This window comes from Larus michahellis, chromosome 21, assembly GCF_964199755.1.
Source record: "Larus michahellis chromosome 21, bLarMic1.1, whole genome shotgun sequence".
NCBI classification, from domain to species: domain Eukaryota; kingdom Metazoa; phylum Chordata; class Aves; order Charadriiformes; family Laridae; genus Larus; species Larus michahellis.
Window position 1 is genome coordinate 3879071 of NC_133916.1, and position 14360 is coordinate 3893430.

General features: G+C 50.0%; 1 protein-coding gene across 1 annotated transcript; it reads left to right on the forward strand.

The window, feature by feature from the left end:
* Positions 1 to 7401: 7401 nt before the first annotated feature.
* TSPO2 (translocator protein 2) lies at positions 7402 to 12520 on the forward strand. The gene is made up of 4 exons (XM_074564198.1): positions 7402 to 7493; positions 9298 to 9501; positions 9957 to 10095; positions 11034 to 12520. The coding sequence occupies exons 2-4, from the start codon at positions 9329 to 9331 to the stop codon at positions 11214 to 11216; spliced, it is 495 nt and encodes a 164-aa protein (XP_074420299.1). The 5' UTR covers positions 7402 to 7493; positions 9298 to 9328; the 3' UTR covers positions 11217 to 12520.
* Positions 12521 to 14360: the final 1840 nt, after the last annotated feature.

Consider the following 14360-nt stretch of genomic DNA (forward strand, 5'->3'; position numbering starts at 1 on the left):
GCATTTCCTTAAAAATAAAGCAATCCCACCATCAAAGCACCAAGCAGCAAGGCTTTGCCAAGGCAGCTTTCTAAGAAAAAAATGAGTCATTTTTAGCCGCTGGCACACACGAGTGAGGGAAAGGCAGACCCATAAAGACAGCAAAATTCTGGCAATCTGGAGCTTGTTCAGACTGTGAGCCTTGCCTTTACAGCAACTCGTAGCTGCTCATTTTGTGATTTACTCCTGCTGCGTCCCCGTCCTCGTTACTCCCCGACGCAGGTGTTGTCAGGGGAGAACTGAGCACCATTCCCAGCAGAAGCGGGGAGCTCCATCCCTTCTGGACTTTGCAGCCGGCAACTCCTCTGCTGCTGGATGGAAAAAAACGTGCTCCCGCAGAGGATTCTGCTGTGGCAAGTTCGTGTGGACCATCGTGCCAAGGGTAAAGGCACCCCAGTAAGAACCACTCCACTTGCTGAGGAACTCACCTGAAAAGCCACCGGAGGACATCAGGAATGGGCGCCGCATTTCTCCTGGGACCCACTTGGTGGCCCTACCTGGAAGGTGCTCAGATGTGAAGCATCTGCTCTCCATCACATCGGGAGAGGGTGCTGCAAGAGGCAGTGGTCACTTGACTCACACATCTCTACAACTGGGGGGGGAAAGAAATTAAAAAAGACAGGCTTGTAAGGACTCACTCACAAAATAAGAATAACAGCAAGGTTAGAGCTGTTAACGCAAGAAAATGATGTGCACTTCAGGTCAAATAAATGAAACCCCCCCCCCACATTCGTCACATCTTCCAAATGTTGTGGTTTCTCTTCCTTTAATAAAACCTTGGCTTTCTGCGGAATCTTTACCTTTATTTTCCCTTTGCTAGGAATTCCCTCTGGCCGCTGTGTTCTTTCACCTTTTCATTTTCTATTTCTGCTACGACTGAAGGAACACAGAAGACAAGCGTAGTTTTTCTCCTAACAAAAACTTCTCCGAGCATTGTTTTGATGCATTTTGTCAGATTCTCAGCAAAACTACTTAGACCAAAAAAAAGCAGTCACTGAAATTTCCCCTGCTAGTAAAAAGGGCATTTCCGTTAAAAGAAACACAAAAAAACTTTTATATAAGTTTTTCAGACAATCTAATCTTGGCCTGAACTGGAAAAAGAGTCAATAAATGGCGATGTAGAGGTAACGTTTCTTCCCAGGTCATGTGGAAGCCTTGAATTAATAAATTAGGGTGGAAGACATCCCCGCCCCCGCCCCCCCCCCCAAAGATCCAAGAAAATTGGTCCCTTTCTTCTTCATAATCACCAGCAATAAAAACATTGCAGGTTGATTAATGCCTTCCCTAATCGCAAGACGAGTCTTGTTCTCAGGTTTGTGCTTCCCCAGCCCTGGGCGAGCCAAGGGCTTGACGGACCCCCTCAGACTTGGAAGATCCCTTGGGAAGGAGCCTGCCCTCCTCTGGCTGCATTGGCGGGAGGGGAAGGCAGGTCCCAAATATCAGTGATGCTGGGAGGGCTGGAGCCCCTCTACTGTGAGGACAGGCTGAGAGAGCTGGGGGGGCTCAGCCTGGAGAAGAGAAGGCTCCGGGGAGACCTTCCAGCCCCTGCCAGTCCCTAAAGGGGCTCCAGGAAAGCTGGGGAGGGACTCGGGATCAGGGAGGGGAGCCATGGGATGAGGGGGGACAGATTTACACTGGAAGAGGGGAGATTTAGATTGGATATTAGGAAGAAATTCTTTGCTGTGAGGTTGGTGAGCCCCTGGCCCAGGTTGCCCAGAGAAGCCGTGGCTGCCCCATCCCTGGAGGGGTTCAAGGCCAGGTTGGACGGGGCTTGGAGCAACCTGGGCTGGTGGGAGGTGTCCCTGCCCAGGGCAGGGGGTGGCACTGGCTGGGCTTTAAGGTCCCTTCCAACCCAAACCATTCTAGGATTCTATGAAATGCCAGGCAGGAGGCTGAGCTCGCCGGAGGGGTGCAGGAAAGGGTTACACCATCCTGCTCCAGGAATAAGAGGCATCCCGTCCTCTGGAGTTCACCATTCGATGCCTGTTGCTGGTGCTTGCCTTCCTTTCCCACTTCACTACCCGAACCCGCTGGGTGGGGAAATATCCGAGAACTTTTCTTACAGTTGCAAAAAAACCACAGCTAAAGGTCCCGAGGTTACCTGCTGCTTTTTTAAGACCTCAGGGAGGTACGTGCTGCCCCCTCAGTTTCTGGCTTTCCTCTGAAAGAACCAGCACGAAAAACCTCTCCCCAGTTTTTTCGTGACTGGTGAACATCAGGCCCCGACTACAAAGCCTTTCCCGGCTGGAAATCTGCACCACTGTAATTTAGGGCACATCAGCACATGAAAGTGAACTTGATTTAAGTGAGAGCATCACTTGAAACTGCAATAGCCTTTCTCAATTAACTCTGCATGTAGGAAAGACCTTGAAACGCATTTTAAACTGCTATATTAAGGCATTATAAAATCCTTTGTGAACGCTATTATTCTGGCTCACTTTAAACCTGATCCCCCAATCTGACATTAATACAAGGGTTGCGACCACGACTTGGTAAAGCAGAAGCAGCTGAGTTGTGATAACAATAAACCTGCTGCAATATAACACCCTGCCAGTGACTTGGTACCATTTTGGGGTCTTTTTTTTGTTTGTTTTCGGAGGCAAGGGCTAAGTCCTCGGACAACGACCCAGCACATCCCCAGGGACCATCCCGGCAGCGCCAGGAGCTCAGCATCCCGCCGGGCGCTGGGCAATATGAGGGGACAACATGGCACAGCAAGGTCAGGGGCACCAGAGCCACTTGTCCTCGTGGATTTGACTCCTGTGGGTCAAAATGAGCACTACCCAGTGCTCCAGTAAAGCAGGTATTACTGGTCACGGTAGTTGAAGGCAAGATATTTTATGTCACATTAGTGCTGGGCTGGGTCTGTGCTTGCGGTTAATTAAAGAGGCTCAGCTAGAGAGCGGTAATTTGTTAAGCTGCATAACTTAATAGCTTGCAATCATCTGCCTATCCCCATGCTAAGCTGCTCCGAACATGAAAGAGAAGGCGCTGAACTGCGTCCGTTAAAATTTATTCTTTTGGCTACCGAGGTGCAACTTCTGCGGCAGATAAGACCCAACCATTGCCCCCACGGTTATCGCAGGCGGGCAGCTCCGTACGCCAGCCCTCCCCGGCTCCGCTGCTGACAAACGGGCGCTGCTATGAGAGGCTCCAAAATTCAAAATTTACCTGGAAATTCAGCCTGGCCACAAACAGAGCCCTGCGGGATGCGGAGAGCCCAGGCAGGGAGTGCGGGGAGAGCCCCGGGGCAGCAGCAGGGAGCTGGGGTGTGCCTGGTCCCCCCCGGGCAGAGGGAAATCAAAGGCTGAGCCCTGAAAAATTAAAGATCCTTTTCTGCTCTTCATTTCACACGAGTTTGTTCCTGCCATAAGCTATAATGATCCGAGGCCTGGAGCCCCTCTGCTGTGGCGACAGGCTGAGAGAGCTGGGGGGGTTCAGCCTGGAGAAGAGAAGGCTCCGGGGAGACCTTCCAGCCCCTGCCAGTCCCTAAAGGGGCTCCAGGAAAGCTGGGGAGGGACTCGGGATCAGGGAGGGGAGCCATGGGACGAGGGGGAATGTCTCTAAACTGGAAGAGGGGAGATTTAGATGAGAAGTTTGGAAGAAATTCTTGGCTGTGAGGGTGGTGAGCCCCTGGCCCAGGTTGCCCAGAGAAGCTGTGGCTGCCCCATCCCTGGAGGGGTTCAAGGCCAGGTTGGACGGGGCTTGGAGCAACCTGGTCTAGTGGGAGGTGTCCCTGCCCGGGGCAGGGGGTGGCACTGGCTGGGCTTTAAGGTTCCTTCCAACCCAAACCATTCTGTGATTCTATGAAACCAGCCAGGAGCGGGAAAGGAGCTTGTGCTGTACAGAAGGGCCAGTGGCCCTGTGCATCCAGGTACTGCAGCGTCCTGCAGGCACTATTTTTTAACACCCTGAAAAGTGGACTTTAATCCTAAGAAAGGCCTTTTTTAAAATTCCCTCTAGTGGAGAGAGGATGGAAATTCAAGCTACAAGGCTCAGCTCACCGAGCAATCCGCACCCGAGTTTTGAGGAGCCGTGAGCTCCTGCGCTGGCCCACTCGGGGCCACCTCACCCCCCGTGGGAAACAACCGAGCGACCAGCTGGAAATTCCTGTATCATTTCATGTTATCCAGAGTTTTTATTTCAACATAACTGCAAACTTCTAAAAACAAGCTTTTATTCATTAGAAATAAACCTAGGGGATTTTATTTTCTTTTTTTTTTTAATGGCTTTTAATACTGGAAAATGCAACGTTTTGCTCTGCAGTGCCGAGGCTGGCGGGTTTGAGTCGCTCAGAGGATGGCGATTGCCGTGCCGGTTCCTCCCCGGCCACCGCCGCGTCCTTGGTGGCAGCGGGGTGAGCACGCTGGCGCTCTCAGCACTGCCAGACAAACCAGGACGACTTTATTGCCGATGTAAATCAGAGAAGCTCCGCTGGCTGCCGAGGAACATTGCAGATTTATGCCAGGAGCTGACCCGGCATCTCTATTTTCAAAACTAGGGCAGATTGAAATATGCTGTTTTTCAATAATATATTCAGGTTAACAGGGCTTTTATATTTGGGCAATTAATCTTGCAGAGACTGAGAACCTCTTGGGACAACGTGCAAAGGTTGCTAAGAAGAGGAAAACAAACAGAGTTGTGTAACTCGGTTCTCCCATGTCTTTTCTTTCATAAAAACACATCGCAGTGGTCCGAAGCCCAGCAGCTATGTAACTTGAATAATCAGAGGCATACCAAGACGTAGTATAGAGACGACGTTACTAAGAGGTAGTACTACCTCATCTGGTATTACTGTAAAATGATTCAAACCAGAAATACAGAGATAGAAATCTGTGGTAACAGAGGAAAACCAATATTGTGCTGGAGAAAGTCTTTCTGTTTCGTTGCAAGGCTGGTCCCCGCTGTGGGGTGGGCTCATGTACAGAGGGGGAGCCCAGGGGCATCCCACACTCTTCTCTCGGTCTCTCCATCCACATATATATTATCCCATTTTTCCAGGTACCTCCCTGGCTTCACTTATCCCTCTCTTGGCTCTAAGGCTCCAGTAGGACTGATTATAGGACTTTTAGGCCCGCAATTGCCTTTGCTATTTTTTTGCCTCTTTGCATTTGCCGTTCCCCACTCACGCAGCATCATCCCCGGCTTCGCAGATTTACCGAGATCTTTGTGATTTGACCCTTAGTTTTTAATTCTCCCAACTTATTAGACCCTTAGTTTTTGATCCTTCCAACTTATCAGACTCTAAAATAGCCTGGGAATACAATGCCTACATGCCAAGCAAACCGGCAATCATGGGTTTGGGTTGAAGCCCAGGGAAGGAAATACTACCAGCTAAAAACCCTGGGACTACCTGCTTTCTGACCAGGTTGCCAAAGCTGGGTGAAGGCAACAGGACCCAGCAATCAGCACAATGACCGCTTCTGCAGAGAAATGGGGCTGGCGGCGATGGAAACCGTTCCGTCACGTATCAGCAGCTGCATCGTTGCCCGACAGAAGTTTCCACTCGCAAATAACCCCAGACTCCAAAAGGAGATGCAGGTGGCCACCGCTTGATTAATGTGTGCTGCATCCGTTACTCCGAAGTGGCAATTACACTGTACAAACCCACGGCTGCAAGAGCAGTGCGTTGATTTATGCTAGCTGAAAATCTGCCCCTTTGCACCGTTTTTTTTTTCTTTCTTTCTCCTCCCACAAAACCATCATTTCCTTCTGAGCCCAATAAAACCGAAGATCTCGTTGGTTCTATGTTATAACAGTAATACCGCATTCTGCTAGGAACCAGCAATTCTGCCTCTGGCCATGAAATTCAGGTAATGACCCATAACTGAAGTAAATTAGTGTTTAATTTCCCATCCCTTGCAGACAGCTTACTAATGGAAATTGATTTCTAGCTTTTTTCTTTTTCATTTAACGTGCTTGTGTAACGTCTTTATTTTAGATTTGAGTGGTTTCTGGTGAATTTTAGCCAAAAGGCTGGCGTACAGGTGACCGCCGAAAGCACTCGGTGAATCATAGAATCATAGAATGCTTCGGGTTGGAAGGGACCTTAAAGATCATCCAGTTCCAACCCCCTGCCCTGGGCAGGGACACCTCCCACTAGACCTGGCTGCTCAGAGCCCCATCCAGCCTGGCCTTAAAAACTTCCAGGGATGGGGCTTCCACCACCTCTCTGGGCAACCTGGGACAGTGTCTCCCCACCCTCATGGTGAAGAACTTCTTCCTAATGTCCAGTCTGAATCGTCCCATCTCTAGTTTTAGTCCATTCCCTCTAGTCCTACCATTGCCCGACATCCAAAAAAGTCCCTCCCCAGCTTTCCTGTAGGCCCCCTTAAGATACTGGTAGGCCACTATAAGGTCTCCTCGGAGCCTTCTTTTCTCCAGACTGAACAACCCCAGCTCTCTCAGTCTGTCCTCATAGCAGAGGTGCTCCAGCCCTCGGATCATCCTCGTGGCCCTTCTCTGGACACGTTCCAGCACGTCCATATCTCTCTTGTAGTAGGGGCTCCAGAACTGGATGCAGTACTCCAGGTGGGGTCTCACGAGAGTGGTGTAGAGGGGGAGAATCACCTCCCTCGACCTGCTAGCCACGCTTCTCCTGATGCAGCCCAGGGTACGATTTGCTTTCTGGGCTGCAAGTGTGCACTGACAGCTCATGTGGAGCCTCTCGTCCACCAGCACCCCCAAGGCCTTTTCTTCAGGGCTGCTCTCAAGCCAGTCGCTGCCCAACCCATATCGGTGCTTGGGATTGCCCCGACCCAGATGGAGGACCCTGCACTTGGTCTTGTTGAACTTCATGAGGTTGGCACGGGCCCAGCTCTCCAGCCTGTCAACCAATGCTGTGTTAAATGGTGCCTGGGTACCGGCAGGACAGGGACACCCTCGCGGGCACAGCGGGCTCCTCCTGTCCCACACAACACCCACAGACACGCTTTGGGATGGATCCCCAGGTGGAGAAACCCAGCAGAGCTCCCAGCCACGCCACACGCCGAACTCCTGCTGTTACGGACCTGATCCCTTACGCACAAGCTCTTATATATTTATACTTTTGCACGCCCGATGCACTCCCAGCCCCATTAAAGGCTGCTTCCCTGTCCCGTGCGGCCACCCGCTGACCCCTAAGCGAGATGCTGGTCCTCAGACTCAGCTGAGAGCCGCAGATGTCCCATCCCAGTGGTGCCTGGAGCCAGAAGCCGGTCCTGCCCTCCCCGGGGCTGTTCATCCACCGCCAAGTCCCCCAATTCCTGCGAACGTGGGCTCTCTTCTGTAATCTGATCCAGCCACCGGCGCACGCACGCACGCACACCCACCCACACACCCTTTTTTTCTGCTATTTAGGTAAAACTCAGCCAACCACTTCTTCATTGTAGAGCAGCACCGGCCTCAGAGAGAGAAGCTGGCCTTGGATGTCCAGCCCTTTTTCTTTGCAAGGGAGAGAAAGGCAGGAAGAGACGGTAAGGTTTTTACAGCTCCTACCCCATTAACTTACAGCAGCTGTGAGACAAAATAAGGGTTTATAACAGTGTTGTGTTATTTTCAACCCTCAGTTACTTCTGCGGTCTATCAGGTTCGCCTGGCAGCTACAAAGGAGTTGGGAGGAGGGAAAAATCTACTTTTCCCATTTTACTTTTCTGAAGTGCTACGGAGGAACCAGAACTCAGCTGGTGCCGCTTTGTACTTTAAAAGCAGGACTAACGGCTATTATTTTTCTCAGTGTTCGGTAGAGTTTCTGGTTCCGTAGACACTTTAATAGAGCTATAAATTGTCTGGTAAAGGAATTGTTAGTTAGAGATGGTGCCTGGGGTATTTGTTCCTTATTGATGTGTAAATTGGCTTGTACTTGCTGGCGTGCGTTTCCAAAGATGAATGCTTTGTAGCACGATGATAATCATAACAATTAGCATAGGATATAGCAAAGCGTTAATTGCGAATTAAAATCCCAAGCAGAGATGGCTGTGAAGATCAGCCCTCTCCTCGTGCTCCCTGTTTCTCTGCCCAGTGCTCAGACATTTCCCCGGGCGAGGGAATTTTCTGTGCCCGCTTCTGTCTTCTGGCATTGCTGAGACCAAACTTCCCTGAGTGCGTTTTGCGTCGATGCTGACGACAGCACAAAACCGCTCCGCTCCTGGCGAGTCCTCCGTGTTATCCCTGTTGAATGCTAATTTGGGTTTCATTCCTTATTCCTAGAAATTAATTAATTCCTAATTCCTTAATTCCATAACCAAAATGGACACAGACGGAAGGCAGGAGGAGAGCAAACAGGCAGGGTCAGAGCATAACGGCAGGTGAAGATACGGGACAGAGAATGAAATGCTGGATGTTGTCCTTATCCCACTGTCCGGTGTGGGAGCGTAATGTAGTTATTAACGTAAAGGGTCCTTTCTTTTATGCAAGAGGCAGACCATGAGCAAATTAAGAAACTGCTCCTGTGCCTCAGCCTACCTGCTTACAGAGGAGAGAATCCACCGCTGCCTGCCAGGGCTGCAGGGAGGATTAAACAAGGCTCACTGAGGGCTTAAAATGCGCTGTGAGGGTGTTATCATAGAATCACAGAACGGTTCAGGTCAGAAGGGACCTTAAAGCCCAGCCAGTGCCACCCCCTGCCCTGGGCAGGGACACCTCCCACCAGCCCAGGTTGCTCCAAGCCCCGTCCAACCTGGCCTTGAACCCCTCCAGGGATGGGGCAGCCACGGCGTCTCCGGGGTTGTCTTGTCACAGACCTCATTGGAAATACAAATCCTTGGTGAAAAATTAGAAGTTAGTCAGAATGGACGGGGGTTTCTGGGCATGATCTGCCTGGGTTTTCGTATTCAGAACGGCATGGAGAGGAGAGATAATGTTCTCTGGGATGCGCAGCCCCCGTGAACATCCATTGCAGTTTGATGCTGTCTGACTGGGGCATCCGGAGGAGGAATGATAAAAGTAACTGCAGCCTTGTCTTCTCAGAGCATAACCACCTTAGCTGAACCCTGCCACACGAATGTTGTGAGAAGCCATGAAATAGCAGCGGGGAGCCACTTTGCTGGGGAGATCACGGGGAAGAATGTAGCCATGACAGAAATAATTACTCTTATTTCAGAGATCGGGAGATGGGCAGAAGGCAGTCAGCAGCCGAGCTGGATGCAATATTAAATACTTGCCTTCTGCCTTAGAGACTAAAGTGGAATATGGGCAATTAGACAAAAAGCTTGGAAGATCAAAGCAGGAAAAAATGTCCTTTTACAGTGATAATCAACTATTGTTTTTAACTTACTACAGGCAAGAGGCTACTTCAAGCCACCAAGGGAGGATGTGGGCTTATACCGTTGGTTTTACTGTCCTGCCTCATGTGGGAGGTTTCCTTGGCTGGTTCATGAATCGCAAAGAAATACCTGTTTGGTATGAGAAGCTGAAAAAACCTTCATGGTGTCCCTCCCGCAAAATATTCCCTGTTGCTTGGACTGTCCTGTACACTGGCATGGGGTAAGATCCGCATCCCGCTCCCTCTCTCGTCTCGCTGTTTCTGATACAGGGAAGAACAGACATTTCACACTCTTCCATTTGCTTTTGGGATATCCCTTGCCCCCCGCATCAGCAGGGCATGCCGGTGCGCTTATTCCCAGCAGATGAAGTACAGCCTGAGCCAAATCCTGGGCTGGGTCCCTCCGACTCATGTGGCAGGCAATGCTTTTGGCCAGGGATGCAGCCTGGCTCGGCTTCAGAAAGAGACACTAAAAGCAGGCGCTGCCCCGGGGAAATGGCGTGAGCCGCAGCGGTGTGACACGGGCGATGGGCTTGGGACCCCGCGGGACGGGGAGGCAGCGGTCCTGCAAACACCGCTGTCCCCCACATGGGTGTGAAACCATCTTGCACGAGAAGAGTTTGTATGAGGGGTTTTGCTCGCTGCAAAACACTCACGTGTGTTTCCCTCCTGACAGCTACGCCTCCTACCTGATATGGAACGACCTGGGTGGCTGCAGCGGCAAAGCCGTCGTCCCGCTCGGCCTCTACGGGGCTCAGCTGGCCTTAAACTGGGCTTGGTCTCCCTTCTTCTTCGGGGCCCATAACTTGAAGCTGGTAACGTGTCCCGCCACCCATTCATCTGCTGGAGGCTTGTTTGCAGGTCTCCCTGCCACGGGTTTTGGGGCTGTTTGGAGGTTTTCTAACTAGCCTTTTGCAATCGTAAGGAGAGCTGCAGGAAGAGCTTTAGCTCAGATACGGTTCCCGCTGCACCTGGTTCCAGACAATGGTATCAGCCCCTTCCACCCCTCACTCTGCTCCTGCCGCGCCGATAGCCAGCCCCACCAGCGCGGGGCGGGCGATCGGGGACTCAATGGTCCGGCTGCTGCATCTCTGAGTTAAGGATCCGGGGTTAGAGATAAGCCCTTCTGGGAGTCACACCCAGCACAGTTAGCGTCCCTGGGGGGCACATGAGCTGTGCGTGGCTTATCGAGCCTTATCGAGCGATACAATGCCCTGTGCACGGCAGAGCCTGGGAGGAGGCTGCGCGCGAAGGCATGGCACGGCTGCCCTGGGCTCGTGCTGCATTCAGAAAGCACTTACCTCAGGTGCCACGGGCCAGGGGGGACGGAGACACAGCCTGGGATTTGTGTTTCCACCTGAATTTTGTCACTCTGTGGATGAAAGGTACATTTAGAAAGTTTGTTAAGTGATACTAGCCATGGGTACGAACATAAGCACGTTTCTGATCTGCCTGGATAGGCATTACCAGCCGAAGGGGACACTGATCGTCATAAAGAGTGTATTAATGTCTGGAACTTGATAATGAACCAAAATAATCAATACCGGCCTTGGCTGCCGGTGTGATACATTCAGATCTCACTGATTTCAGTTCAGAGCCAAGGTCCTGGGGTTTAGGATCACTCTTAGGTGACTTTTCAGTGCGAAATCTCCCCAGTTCCGCCTTTGGTGGGATGGTTTATAGTCGTGCCGGGGAAGACGGCTGCGTGTTCCCAAGCGCGAGCACCCGGGTCATTGTCTTCTCTCTGCTCCAGGCGCTGATTGACATCCTGTGCTTGGACGGCCTGGCGATAGGCACCGCGTGCTCCTGGTACCGCATTAACAAGGTGGCAGCGCTGCTGCTGGTGCCCTACCTGGGCTGGTTGGCCATGGCTACTTGTCTCACCATCCGCATCTGGAAGGACAACCCTGAGCAAAAACCAGGAAAGAGCGAATAAGAGCAGGACGGCAATGAAGGCATTTTGTGAAACTAAGCTATGCTGATGTGAACCAAGATCTCATAATTTGGGGGTATCATTTTTGGGACAGGCGTGAGAACACGCCTCCTCCTCCTCCCACCTTCATCATGGTCGTGTAAAAGAAAGGTTTGCCCCGTGCTCCTGTGCGGTCCTTTAAAGTAACTGTGCATCCTTAACCTGGGAACTATTTTCTCCGGCACTGTTGAGGTTTGGGGGCTACAGCTGTACGGTGACCTTAACGTTATCAGGTCAAATTCCAATAGGCAAATTAGGATCTCGTGATACCAGGCTGCTTCAGAGTAGCAATCCTGGATACCTCTAGAGCCGCTACCGTTCCCCCAGAGAGCAGAACTTGTTCACACACGTGGTAAATCCCATCTCCTCGTCTGGGACCAAACAAAAATGCCCTTCACTCGTGCACACCAATTTTTAAGAACATACTTGATTTTTTTGCTATCTGTGCTCTTGCTTCATTTTCATGTATCACCTGGTTTGTGCTTTGTGCCATTAACTTTTTATCTGCCAGCTACTGAGCAAGCAGTAATCTGTCTTGTTCTGCTAGTGAAAGGAGACCGGGCACTTCGACTTCTATTTGTGGAGTATCACACTTCTTGAGTTTCATGCTCCAAGATAAAGCAGCAATGATTAGAATGCAAATGCTTCTCCCAAGAGGAAATTTCTCTCTTCCGCCTCCGCCTGCTATTCCCCATCAGTGAAAAACTATCATCAGTGCCTTTGAAGAAAATACTTAAAATGTTTTTTGTTTTTTGGGGTTTTTTTTTTGTTTTAAGTACAGAAACACAAGAGCCTTTGTAAAATTTAAGAATGGCCTTGAAGGTTGTAATTCCATGATTGGCAAAACCCCCCATGCCAACTCTGTCAGGTGCAGCTTAGGTATCTCATCCCGGAGCCTTTCCATTCCGGAACAGCACTGATCAGGACAGGTTAAAACACAAGTAGTTCTAGAGAAATGGGACCAAGCCATGGCTGAATCGGACACCAAATGTGCATAGACTAACCCTTGTCCATCGTTCATCCTGTCTTTGTCTTTGATAAATCTGAACCTTAGATTTTGGTGTCTACAGAGAATATTTACGATTATTTTTTAATTGATAGAAGCAATGTACGTGAAGAAAAGTGGTAGGTGGATCTTCTTCCTGGCAGCTGACTGTAGATCAAGGTGCGTGGGTACACATGCAAAGGGTGGGGGGAGGAGGGCTTAGCTGAGGATGTAGAATAAATTGTATTTGCTTTTAATAAAAACAAGTCACTTTTGTTTGGAGAATAAATAAATCCAAGCTTTTCTTGTTTTGCTGGTTTGGCACTAGGTTTGCAGAAGCTCAGGGGATCCTGTCTGGAGTCCGTGGCTTGTGCTGTGGCTCCAAAGGGAAGGGGATCGGCAGCCAGACCTACTCCGGGGTGTGTGTTAGGAACAAACGGGCTGTGGGGGCTTCCAGCCTAAAGGTCCCAAAGGTTCCTTCAGCCGGGGCCCCTGCGCAGTGGGGACCCGCTCACCTGCGGATCCCCATGATGGGGCCCTCCATTGTACTTCACCCACAGCTTCAAGGTCAGAAGCTAATCCTTGGGTTCGGGGTCCTTCCCGAGCCACGTCAAACCTGATTTTTAGAGATGCTGAATGTCGCCAGGTCCGGCTCGTGCAAACGGCAGAGCTGGGTGCTCAGCACGACTGAACGCCGGGGCCGAGAGAAACAAACACCCGTAGGTGAGAGCAGTTGAAATTTGAAGTGCCTGTTCAAACTTTGGTCGTAGATCTTGTTCTGGCACGTTGGGCCCATCCGTTATTTTTCCCTTCGAGCTTCTGAACACCTTTGCACCGGACTGCTGCTGCCAGCGTATTGCTGTCATCTCCCGAGCGAGAGCTGCGTAAGAACAGGCCTTTGAATAGATGTGGCTGTAACCAGGGGCAGGACTATAAAGCACGAGCACTGCAAGCGGCACTAGAAAGATCATAAGCTACTTGAAAAAAAAAAAAAAAAAACCTATATATTTCAGGGCTTTGTATAACGGTATGTTACCACTGAACTTATTTACAGTAACGCCTCGTCTGTGTCTTCCAGAAAGCCACATGCCAAAGGACAGGAAGACATAAATTATTTCTTCCAAAAAAAAAAAAAAAAAAGCTAATATCTGGGCTGGAGATTCAATTCAGTGGAGTTAAGAATGATTTAGGGCGCCTGAATGTCATTATGCCTGTCCTTTCCCAGTTAGCATGGCAAAGTCACCGGGAATAGCAACGAGCAGAGACACCTAGTGAGGCCAGGAGGGATAACGCAAGTCTTTACAGGGATCTCTGCCTGTGCGAAGGGGAAAAGTATTATTTAAATCACATTTAAATGGGTGACTCCAGATCTTGTTCGAATCTGCAACGTTTTAATTAAATTTCCAATATGTGTATATATTTGGATACATATTCCATCAGCTGTCATAAATTAGTCCTCTTTCCCCTTCCTATAATTTTTTTTTCTGCAGGCAAAGGAAAATCTAGAATTAAGAGTAACAGATTTTTTTGATCTTTTCACGTTTTCCCTCCCCGTTTCCCCAAGCTGCCTTGTTCTTGCCTTCATTTCAGTTCCTCTTCCTTCCAGTCCACCTATAAATGCACCAACAGCTTTGCTTTGCCACTTGCGTTTTCTTGCAGGCAGCAAAACCAGCAAACGTTGCTACAGGTAACACACAGAATAGCTTGAAATCAATTGTCGAAGTTAAATTCAGCAAAGCAGCCTCCTGTATTAATATTTAAAGCATCATTTGGTACGTTCGCTATTTAAACAGATACACTAAACCCCCTTCGCATAAAAATAACTTTAATGACATTTCAAAGTCAGCCATCTAGAAAAATGGCTTAGTTATATCGTGCAGCACGGACCAAAATCAGCCCCTGGGAAGCTGGAGGGTCCCTGGGTCCCATCAGTGCCGCGGGACGGGGCTCTTGCCCCTGGTCACGCAACGGCTGGAAGCAGCATGTGGATGCGCAGCCCTTGCCCGGAGCCGGCCCTGCGTTACAAACAGAGCAAAGGGAAGAGGAAAGAAAAATAATAAAAAAAAAACAAACCGAGATGGTAGAAATCCAAAGCACGGTTAGGAACGTGGCTTGCTAAAATC